Below are 12,332 nucleotides of genomic sequence, written 5' to 3' on the forward strand. Positions count from 1 at the left end.
ATCACCTATAAATATAAGAGAGGCGGCTTTGGACCTCGATTTGATGTTTTATCAAGTTACAGACCAGCATATAACTCAATCAGATGATATATAGGTCCTAGGAAGGCAACCAGGATGGAGATCTAAACCACAACAAGTTAAGAAAAGAAGAAGCAGGTCCTACAAAAATAAAAAATTTAAAACTAAACAATTTTTTTTTCTTTTTCTTTTTTAGCCAACAGATTAATGCCAGTTACTTAAGAGACAATTAAATATAATAAGCGGGATTTATAGAAGGCTGATACATGAAAATATAACTGAGGCAAATTACAGACTTATACTATTTTGAGAAGAATAACAGATCTCTGCAGTGCTGGTGTTTTTGGGATGTGGAAGATGGCCTTTGATTGAGCGGATTGGAACTTTCTATTTTGGACTCTTTGAAAAATGGATTATGTATATGTTGAGTTATAAGGCAAGAGAACTATGGAATTGGGGCATGCAGAAGATCTGGTTGTTACCCTAACGTGGTGGTTGGAATTAATAATCTAGACAAAAGACACTACAGAAGATTCTACATGGAATATAAATATAAAGTCACTCGGGTGGTTTTTTATATACAGAAACATTTATTATTGATGGGGGCAGATGGTAATTGAAGATACTGAATACACTGTTGGAAGCAGAACTTGATGTTACCCTAACATGGGCGATGGAATTAATAATCTAGTTGAAAGACATTACAGAAGATACTATATGGATTACAAATTTAAAGTCATTTGAGGATTTTATTTATATATGGAAATATCTTTTACTGGTGCGGGCAGAAGAACAAAGATATTAAAAATATTATGTATGGTAGACCTGTAGGAAAGTGGGTGGAGATAGGTTAGGTTACTGATTGTTTAGTTTAGGAAAAGGGATGTTATGTTCAGATATTAATATACTTAAAAGATTTGAATTAAGAGATATATGTGTGGGGATGGAGGAAATGGGTAGATTATGAGTTGAATAAATGCTAAATTAGGATTTATTATATAGTTTTATAGTTGAATGTTGCTTTGAAATGTATAGTATGGGGGGATATAATAATAATGTTAGAAAGAAATGGTTAGCATATAGGGGGTGGTGTAAAAGGATGGTAAAGTATTATATAATGTGATACCAATTTGGATTTTATCTTGGAGAAGCCATGGGGGGAGGGGAGGGTGAATGGGGGGGGGAGGGGGAAAAATCTGTATTTGAAAAACTTTTTCAATAAAAAAAAAAGAGAGATATATAATTATTAATAGTAAAAAAAATTCCCAAGAATTTGTGTCTACATAGATTAGCTTTCCATACATCATCTATTATTAAAATAGTCTTTAAAGTCGTAAGTAATTTGGGACCTGATTATCCAAGAATCTGCCACTCCTTTTATGAATTCTACCTGGATATTAAATTCCAGAAAGGAGGAAAAAGAGGCACTTCTAAAAATGGTCCTGCTGACATATCTATCACATTGGAGAAGTCTTCCTGCAGTCCTATTCTCAGGTAATGAAATGCAATCCATTGGAATTTGAGTTTAAACCAAATCTGTAAAGGTGCATCTCTTTCACAAGATTTTTCATTGTTAATCACTGTTAGTAGTATTTTCCATGTTTGCATCAACTTTTCAGACTGTGGATATGTTTGAATTTTAAAGTTTCAATGAGAAGGTGGGTATATATTGAAAAAATGAATACCTTGGCTTCTAAAGCTAAAATCTGATCATGAGAGCTAGATTTTAATGGAACACTAGCTGTCCTGAATAGAGAGTAACAAACTGGATATTAATTCATAAATGCAAATGGATTTAGACTACAAGAGGCACAATTAGCAAACCAATATAGATACTATTCAATCCATTATAAAAAGGCTGCATACACATGCATCTACATGCTCCAACATTCAGTTTTATGGACTTGAGTCAGAATATTTAAACAGAAACTTAACCTTAACCTTAAGACATTAAAATTATCTGGGAGTAATCAAGAAGATAGGGTGTTGTTTTCTCTCTAAGGGTGGACCAGCTGCTCAGATATGATCTAAGACAGATCCTTTTATTTCAATAACACAATGGATTCAAAAACATAGCCTTCTTGTAATGATATCTCAGATAAAAAAAATCTTTAGGCATCACTAAGTACTTTCCATAGGAATCACTTGAAATTATCCCATTCTCTCTGGTCTATGATAATAATGCTGAACAATCTATCACTATTGCACTAAATACTTAGCGTATTTTTCGGAGTATAAGACGCACCGGAGTATAAGACACAGCTTAGTTTTTGGGGAGGAAAATAGGAAAAAAAAAATCTGCCTACCAGATATTCATCTGGCTAGCGGCCTTAGTCTGGTCAGCTTCAGCACGTTGGTTTGCTGGTTTTTTATCCTCTGCTTTGGGATAAAAAAACAGCTTCTAAGGCACAGCTAAGAGGAAGCAGCAATGAGAAAAGCAGGCAAAGCACAGGGAGATCGCTTCACTCGGCTAGCGCCTACTTAGGGCTGGAAAAAAGCTTCTAAAGAACAGCTGAGGGTTGGAGCAAAGCATGGAGATTGCTTCACTCGCTAGCGCCTCGTTAGGGATGAAAAAAGGTTCGAAAAAGCTACATTTGGAATATAAGATGAGCCCAAAATTTTCAGCCTCTTTTAGGGGGAGGGGAAGGTGCGTCTTATACAGCCAGTTAGTCCCATCACTAACTATTGGGGACGAGTCATTGACCCCTGCAGAGAAAGCTCGCAATTTAGGCATCCTCCTGGATGCACGACTGTCTTTAGAAGATCATATAACAGCCGTGGCCAGAGGAGCTTTCTATCAGGTTCGCCTGATTCGCCAATTGCGTCCCTTTCTAGACCGGGACTCATTACGCACAGTCACTCAAGCTCTCGTCATTTCCCGACTTGACTACTGCAATGCTCTCTACATGGGGCTCCCCTTGAAGTGCACACAGAAGCTCCAACTGGTCCAGAATGCGGCCGCGCAAGTAATTATGGGAGCAACATGGCGCTCACATGTAACATCTCTTCTACGCGAGCTGCACTGGCTTCCGGTGGCCTTCCAAGTACGCTTCAAGGTGTTGGTTCTTACCTTTAAAGTGCTCCATGGTTTAGGACCTGAGTACTTACGAGACCACCTGCTGCAACCGATAACCTCCCACCAACCAATATGCTCTCACGGAGTAGGCCTACTCATAGTACCATCATTAAAACAATGTCATCTAGTAGTTCCAAGGGAGAGAGCCTTCTCTGTGGGGGCACCTACTCTTTGGAACAAAATACCCCCTGGAATACGAATAATCCCAGATCTTTGCACTTTCCGACGTGCCCTGAAGACCTTTCTGTTTCAACAAGCAGGGCTAGCATAAACATCTAAATTCTATGCCAAGGTCTTAGCAGATACACGAAGTTGACTCAATTTATTATTTACTGTTTATAAAAAAAAAAAAAAATTATATGCATATGAAATCTTAATCTGTTCACCGCCCTGAGTCCTTCGGGAGAAGGGCGGTATAGAAATTCAATAAATAAATAAATAAATACTCTGAAAAATATGGTAATTTTTTAAAGTTGTAGTAGATTAGTTGCCTATTTTTAGTTTCGTTATACATACCTTCCAGAGTACAATAATATTCAGATCCACTTCACTACATTTCTGTATCTGTCTGACAGCATTGTCACAAGAGCCTTGCAAACTGCTGTGTTGGGTCTGTATTCTTTTTAAGTTGGAATATAAACTTCGGAAAAAGAAGTCAGCACACGGACTGGTTGAACTGATTATCTATTAAAAGGAATAACAAAATTTTATTTTGAAAACTTCCACAAAACTGTGATTCTAAATACATATTGTGATATGCATTTATATGCTGATTCATCAGTACCTCAAAAATTTTCATCAACTTAAAAAAAGTATAATTTGAACATTAGTGCAAAATTAATTCCTCTCTTCCAAATAGCCAATTTTAAACATGCTAGGACTGGATGTTTTTGTTTTAAATATAAAAAGAAGTTATTCTCATACAAAGTAGGAAACTATTTCTGAGAAAAATCTAGAAAAATACATTATTTTTTGTTATAATCTATACAAAATATTAAACAACTGAATATTTAGACAGAATATATTCTAAACATATACATACACGTTTGTTTATATGTCTTTTTATATTTTGTATGGCTAGAAAAGAAAATACTGCATTATTAATTTTTTAAAAAGTGCAGACTCATCAAATTTTCTCTTATTTCTAGATCTGATAGATCTTTTTTTTTCTTTTTGTGCTTTTATTTTATACATTGCACAGATGGTAGCAATTTGGCATTGCTGTATTTTTCTCTTAGATGTATTTCATAAGGATATTTCTGTCATGTAAGGTTACAGTCTTTATGAAACTAAACACTTTTGAAACCAAAATATGATAAGCATACCTGTTCATTTCCAAAAACAACATCTGCAAAAGTATAATTTTCTATGGAATAAAGGAGGAAGAAAAAATTCAGTCTCCCAAATGAGAAAACAATTAATTGAAATGAAATAATGAAAAATAAAATGTGATTACTTACCTACTGATTGTTTGCATCTGACTGCTTTTAAACACAGTTTTCCTTTTTCTCTATTAGCCAGTTTAATATCTGGTAAAAAGAATGATAAAATATGAATTGCTTATCATGTCAAAATAATTTAATGTGAACCATCTGTTCCCCCAGAACACAGGTTTCAAATAAAATAAATACATTCCTACAGGTTTCACCATTTATTTGAAAACCAAATTCAAATATTCACTAAAATATTGTACATAGAAATTACATTACATAAAAGCTGTAGAAAGATGCATAATGTAAAATAACATATAAATTATTATATAAATATTAAGTACAGTAGAGTACCAGAAAATGTACATACAACTCTAATAAAAGTGAATTTTTCAGGATATTGTCCATCTAGATATTACTAAGTGATAGAAAGTACTGTAGTTGGAAGAAAAAAAATGCAATATATGTGTTTTTGTGATCATAACTACAAACACAATTGGATACAGAGATATAGTATATTAGCAAAATTTCAGGGGTTATTTTTAAAAGGTATGGTCTCCAAACAAATCTATTTGATTTTTGGATTATGGTTGCAATGTTATAACTGTATCAATTTGTTCCATGTAACAGATTTTGCCACATTGTCAAATGGCAAAGAATCAAGAATCAATATACTTGCATGTCATACGCAGGTTCCGTCAGTAACAGTTCCAACAGAGTAATTTCCATAAACTGACATTTTACATACATCTATTAAAAAATAGCCAATGCTATTTTCAGGGGGCCATACTTCTACTACGGAATATAGGACTGCAGTTATACTACAGTTGCATCTGAACAGTTCCCAGATAAACCAAAGTTAAACATACCACAAAAAGGCTGTATAGGTAGTTCTTAATTTACGACTGGTCGCTTACAACTGTTTCAAGTTATGACAGATCTCCCCAGAGCTACTTCAACCTGTTTTCAAAGTGACCTGCAATCACTTCATAGCATTTCAGGTGTTTGGCAACCAGCTCATATTTATGGCTGATCCCATGGTCACATGATCAAAATTTGCAACTTTTTTGCTCGTTTCCAGTATTTATTTCTAGTTTTCAGAAGAAAATAAAAACCCAGCCATTGGGGGAAAAGGCTTAATAACCATGGTATTTGCTTAACAACTGATACAAAAAATGTAAAAAGAAAATCAAGTCTGCTCATCTGATGCCTTGATTTATGACCACAATGATTTACAAGTTCAATCCTCGGTTCTTGTGCAATTATAATTTGAGGACTATCTGTACAGTAGTCCAAATTCAAAAATTCATTTTACATTTTTGCACTGTTTTCATTATTATAGAAAGGAATAATCTTTGGATTTTTGCCTTGATGATTAAAGATTTTAATGTATGCAATATTTAAATTTTTAATAGTGATGATAAGAACCAGTTTATCACTGTGCTGTTTTATAAGATAATAAATATTTAAAATTTATTTGCTGTCTTAACTCCTTCCAATTTATAACCCTTGTCAGTAAACATGAAGAGCTTATGTCCATTTTCTGAGGGAAAAAAGGGCATTAAGAGTGTAAGGATTCGACCGGAAGCGTCGCGGTGAGACAGTCAGGGAATTAGCGGACTCTGATGAGCTCCACAAAAACCTGGACTGACGAACCATTGTGGAGGGGTCTTCGGACCAGAACTGTCCTGTAGGGACGGGGAAGAAAGAGAGGCACCTCGGAAGACCAAGAGGAACAGGCAAGTTCCTCAAAGGTCCGAAGAATTTCTCTCTGATTTGGCGGCGGGGGTGGCAGCCATTGCAGCTGTCAAGAAGCCGGAGCAACCGGACTAAGTATTGAGCAGGAGTGGTGAATGCAACAGAGTTTTTGAAGCCGGGTGAGTGACAGCCAACCTACAGGCGAAGTAACAACAAAAAGAATTATTTTTAAACTTGAAACCCCCAGTGTAAAAATAGCGGCTAACGGGCATGGGGGGAGAAAAAAAGAATGCAAGCAGAATTTAAAGGGACAAAATCCTGAAAAGAAAATTGACTTTTGAATAAAATTATTTGGAAAATTTTAAGAATTAGAAGAAGTAACCCCCAAATCGACTGAAGGATTGGAAAAGAAAATAAATAGATCCTTTCTTTTTGAAGGCTAAGAAAAATAAAAGACAATTGGATATTAAGACCTGCAACAGAAGTGCTGTATACCAAAAGATAAAGTAAAGGAGAGAAAAAAAAAAGAGGGGGAAAAGTACTGTTTAATTTGGACTGGACTATAAAAATTGATTTGGTATTTTTAAAGTTAAAAAGAAGAAAAAAGAAGCTAGATTGTGAACGAGGATTGATACAAAATGGATCAATCCAAAAAATACTTTGTTAAACAATTAAGACAGAGAAGCAAGATACTGAGACTGAATATAAAGAAGATAAAGACAATGAGAGTAATTTTGGAAAAATAATTGAATATGTAAATAGTAATAATAAAAAGGAGATTTTTAGAGATTACATTGGGATTAACAATGGAAAAAACAGAAAGGGCGGAAAGAGACAAAGAAGGAGAGAAGGGTGGCATAGAAAGAATACAAAGAACCTAAATGATTACACTGGGATTAACAGTGAAAAGAAAAAAGAGGAAAAGGATGGAAAACAACAGGAAATTCAGGGCAAAATAGAAGAGTCCAGATTTGTGAAATACAGAATGATTACACTGGAATAAACAGTGGGGAGAAAAGAAAAGGAGAAAAGAGATGGGAAACAAGGGGAAATTTAGGGCAAAAGAGGAGAGTTCAAGATTTTAAAACACAAAAGAAAAAAAGGAGAAAGAAAAAAGCAAAAATAAAAATGGGAAGGGAGAAAAAAATGAAAGAGAAAGATGTTATATATAATTAGAATTGAAATATGAATAATAGTAAGAAACAAATGGGAAACCATACAATTGTAAAATGAAATGAATAACAATTGGAATATTTGTTTTTGTATCTTTGAAATCTAGATAATGACAAGTTTTTCTTTTTCTGAATTTTTTTAGAAATATGAATAAGCGTAAACTGTAGCAATTGAAATATCTGTAAGTGATATCTTGAAGTGATGTCCCAGTGCCTGGAGGCCGTACGGATCTGGATGGGGAGGAACAGGCTCAGGCTCAACCCATCCAAGACCGAGTGGCTGTGGTTTCCGACGTCCCGATATAGTCAGCTAGTGCCATCGCTGACTATTGGGGGCGAATCATTGGCCCCCACGGATAGGGCTCGCAACTTGGGTGTCCTCCTGGATTCACGGCTGTCGTTAGAAGAGCATGTGACGGCCGTGTCCGGGAGGATTTTTCATCAGGTTCGCCTGATCCGCCAGTTGCGTCCCGATCTAGATCGGGACTCCCTACACACAGTCACTCATGCCCTCGTTACTTCTCGTCTGGACTACTGCAACGCTCTCTACATGGGGCTCCCCTTGAGGTGCGCTCGGAGGCTCCAACTGGCGCAGAGTGCGGCCGCGCGGGTGGTGATGGGAGCGACATGGAGTTCCCATGTGACACCTCTCCTGCGCGAGCTGCACTGGCTCCCGGTGGTCTTCCGAGTGCGCTTCAAGGTTCTGGTTATCACCTTTAAAGCGCTCCATGGCTTAGGACCTGGTTATTTACGGGACCGCCTGCTACTACCAATAGCCTCCCACCGGCCAGTACGCTCCCATAGAGAGGGGCTCCTCCGGGTGCCGTCGGCCAAACAATGTCGGCTGTCGGCCCCTAGGGGGAGAGCCTTCTCTGTGGGGGCACCTACGATTTGGAACAAGCTCCCCCCGGAGATTCGTAGGATCCCGGATCTGCGCACCTTCCGCCGCGCGCTTAAGACTTTTCTATTTTATCAAGCTGGCCTGGCCTAAATCTTCCCCCTTTTTAAATGTGGAAATTTTAAATTCGTCTTATTTATAGGGGTATGGGTAAGGCGTTTTAAATTGGGGAGCCATTTTAGATTTAATTCTGTTTTAAACGTATTTTAATTGTTTATATTGTATGTTTTTAATTTTGGCTGTTCACCGCCCCGAGTCCTTCGGGAGAGGGGGCGGTATAAAAATCTAATAAATAATAAATAATAATAATAATAATAATAATAATAATAATAATAATAATAATAATGGTATATGGTGGTGAAAGTAGAAAGGATTAAGTTGTAGCTTGGATAACAGCTAGAACATTGTTAAATTTAATTAGGGAAATTGTAACAATTGAAATATTTTATATAATTAACTGATTCATATTAAAATGTTGGATTTATATTAAACAACTGTAATGTTACATAACTAACTAATTTAAGGATATAAAAATAGATGACAATGGGAAGGGGTATAATATAGAAGGGAAAAACTGAATTTGATTATGATTAAGATTAGAGGTGAGAATGAGGGGTAATATTGGTTCTTCAAAAAAAATAAATAGACAAGGAATATATATGGCAAAAAGGAAATATAGAAATTGTAAACTTAATTGAAATGACTAAACATTGTTTAAATTTGTGAAGCGGCCAAATACTCTGTTCCAAGAAAATACATTGTATGTTTGTATGTGTGTTTGTCTAAAAAAATTAAAAAAAAAACTTACAAAAAAACCACAGTGTTAAGTAATGTTATAGTGATATATGTAATTAATATGCTATCTAATTAAACTAGCGGTGAACTAAGTTTTTTCTTTTTACTAGATTACACTATATGATTCTATGGCTATAAATCACTCTGGATGATTATTATATTCTATAATAAAACTTCTCTACCAATTTTCAAACAGATTTATAGCACTCCACTGTAATAAAATTATAAAGTTATGTATTTCACAGAATTCCAAATTCCCAAGACTGCCTTTCCAAATAATTAAAGAGCAGCAGCCAAAAGAAGATAAGAAAATAGAACTTGATGTACAAGTTTTGAACTGTATGGTTATTAGGATCTAATAACCCTATTTGAGAGAGAACAATTGTAGCAGCAAAATCATTCACACAATTTCCTCTCATGTGCTTATATTTTTAAAAATCTCCCATGCATTTGCCTTTTTAAAGGCTAGAAAAAAAGACTGGCTATTTTAAAAATAAGTTTGGCTCTTCCAAAGGGAGTTAACTGCTGAATCAGAAGAGGAAAGAGAAAAATATGGCAGTGAGGGTTTGATGGCTGATGCATTCTTCCAGAACAGAGGACGAAATAAGAAAGAAAAAGTTATAGAAGATCATGGCCTTTGGGCACAATATCCAGCCATGGAGCAAATACGAGCAGTCCACAATCATTAACAAAGCCACCCAGAGTTGCTTGATAGTGAGATAGGCAGCATATAAATTTAATAAATAAAATAAAGATTAACAGAAAAGGTTACTGAGTCCCCAAACTGTATACCCATTTCTCAGGTAAACCACACCAGTAGATTAGGATAACAGAACACACTGAAGATCAGCAACCCACAAGGGACATTGATTGTTAGGCATCAGTGTAAAATAAAGTACTTTTAGGACAAGATTTAAGTTAAGATAGATATGGTTATAAGAAAATAGAAGGTAGTATTATCAAGTAAAAACACAGAAAGGACTAAATGCTAGAACATGAGATAATATTGAAATAAAAATGTAAAACAAAGTATAAAACTGCAGGCTAAGAAAAACAAATTAAGGAATGAGACTTTAGAATGATGAATACAGAATAGAATAATTATAGGTCAGCATATGAATACAGAAGATGAATTGGTAAGGAAAATAAAACATAGAAACAGCACTGCGAAGATCTTCTAGATTAAAAACCAAACCATAAAAATGTTAGTACAGAAATAGAAAATCCCCCCCCCCAAATCACATCACTGCTATCAAGGAATAGATTTATTTTTGTATAAATCACTTTTCTAATAAATTACTTCCTTATGGGTGTTAGTCAGTGTGTCTTGCCTAGATTTGTACCATCCCTGATCCCATGGCTAAAAAGAATTAAAAAGAATTTGAAGATTTATCTTAGTATAAATTTAACAAACCTTTATCTTCAGAGAAATTTATGGATTTCTGTAACTTCCAGTTTCTGCTGTTACTAGACACTTGGACTATATGAAATTCTTTTACACCAGCTTCACTCTAAAAAGGGAGATATCAAAATAAAACATGCAAATAATTCATCTGTCTCAAAGGTAAAATATTATCTTAAAATTAAAAATTATAAATAAAGAACTATTCTGTTGTTTATTTTATGCCTAACCGTTTTGGGTGGGGTGAGAGAGGATTAGAGCAGCACAATTTTCAAATCATCCATATACAATAATTTATACAGACAATGTTCCTCACTCAATGAACGTTGTACTTACTCAGGAGCTATGGCCAGCACTTACTAGCATTACTCAATATCTCATTACATATTCATACAAAAAAAGGGAAGAGTTGGATCTTTTTGTCAAAATCTAAAATTCCTTCAGATTTCATAATTTACTTGGGCTTTGAAATGTTATCAAGAGAAATAGGAAATAGAAAAATCACTTGCCGCTAACATCTGTTGGGGGCACAAGAGGGTCAGAATTACAAAACCTGAGACAGCCAGAATGATAAAACTGGTGTTATACCATTGTGATGCAAGCCATAAGTATTTGGATTGTGTATTGTGATACCATATGCACATACAAAAGGGGTGGAACTTGCAATTAACACTGCTTTCATCATTTTGTCAAAAACAGATATCAGCCCTATAAAGTAGACTAGACTAAGAAACCAATGCCATATAATCCAATTTTATTAGAACAGCTGTTGTAACAGAATCTTGCAAGTCTGAATGTGCTGCCCCATCTCTTACTTTATCTTTGTGTGATTTAGGAAGAAGTCTAAGATGTTTACTCAGATTAACTTATTGGGATGGGCCTCTTGTACTTCATGTTCATTCCCTATGCCCTCCACATCAGCACAATCCTGTGATGCCCCTTTTCCAATATGATTTATATCTATCCAGCTCACTGTATTTTAACCAGAATTATCTCTGTGGAAAGATTAGAAATAGGCTCTGATCTTATCCACTCTTTCCTCAGCTCTCATGGTAATGAAAAACAGAGCAGAATATTGAACATTTAATTTTACGCTGCAGGAATACACTCGCTTTATAGAAATTTTATTCTTAGAGAATCAAAGACACATAATCTTTAGGTTTGGTTGCTCACTTCCTTCTGCAGCAAATCAAATTAGATAGAGATGAAAAATAGCAATGTTTAAAACTTAGCTAGACTTCATCCCAGAGAAAAAAAGAAGTTTAAAAGTTGTTAAATAAGGATTTCCATATGAATAAAATCTGAATACTACAGAGACACTTTAAAACTATATTTACTCTAATCAGTGGTGGAATCAATTTTTTTTTACTACCGGTTCTGTGGGCATGGCTTGGTGGGCGTGGTGTGGCTTGGTGGGTATGGCAGGGGAAGGATACTGCAAAATCCCCATTCCCTCCCCACTCCTGGGAGAAGGATATTGCAAAATCTCCATTCCTACTCCACTCTGGGGCCAGCCAGAGATGGTATTTGCCGGTTCTCTGAACTACTCAAAATTTCCGCTACCGGTTCTCTGAACTCAAAATTTCTGCTACCGGTTCTCCAGAAGCTATCAGAACCTGCTGGATTTCACCCCTGCTCTAGATACGTTTCAAAAGTTAATTATCTGAATCCTGAAGCACACACTAAACAATTAAAAACAAAACACATAATAACAACATGAGCATCTATTCCTATATGGAAGGGGTTGGTTGGAAAATTACATTGGAAAAAACTTTCTAGATTTGCCTCTATAGCAGATTTCTACTGCCAAATTTCTATGAAGTCCTGAAGAAGGAAAATGATT

The 12,332-nt window shown here is 35.4% G+C and overlaps 1 protein-coding gene across 8 annotated transcripts in view; it reads right to left on the reverse strand.

Moving 5' to 3' along the window:
• TRAPPC8 (trafficking protein particle complex subunit 8) overlaps nucleotides 1–12,332 on the reverse strand; it is a 72,322-nt gene that overhangs the window by 10,456 nt on the left and 49,534 nt on the right. For all 8 annotated transcript variants that reach the window (XM_034429671.3, XM_034429670.3, XM_034429669.3 and 5 more), the window contains 4 exons: nucleotides 10,502–10,598; nucleotides 4,555–4,623; nucleotides 4,420–4,460; nucleotides 3,611–3,778 (listed from right to left, as the gene is read on the reverse strand). In XM_034429671.3, the coding sequence (XP_034285562.1) occupies nucleotides 3,611–3,778; nucleotides 4,420–4,460; nucleotides 4,555–4,623; nucleotides 10,502–10,598 (375 nt within the window). The remainder of the gene's footprint in view (nucleotides 1–3,610; nucleotides 3,779–4,419; nucleotides 4,461–4,554; nucleotides 4,624–10,501; nucleotides 10,599–12,332) is intronic.

The sequence above is a fragment of the Pantherophis guttatus genome, chromosome 3 (genome assembly GCF_059756535.1).
Source record: "Pantherophis guttatus breed Tessera chromosome 3, ASM5975653v1, whole genome shotgun sequence".
Classification (NCBI taxonomy): domain Eukaryota; kingdom Metazoa; phylum Chordata; class Lepidosauria; order Squamata; family Colubridae; genus Pantherophis; species Pantherophis guttatus.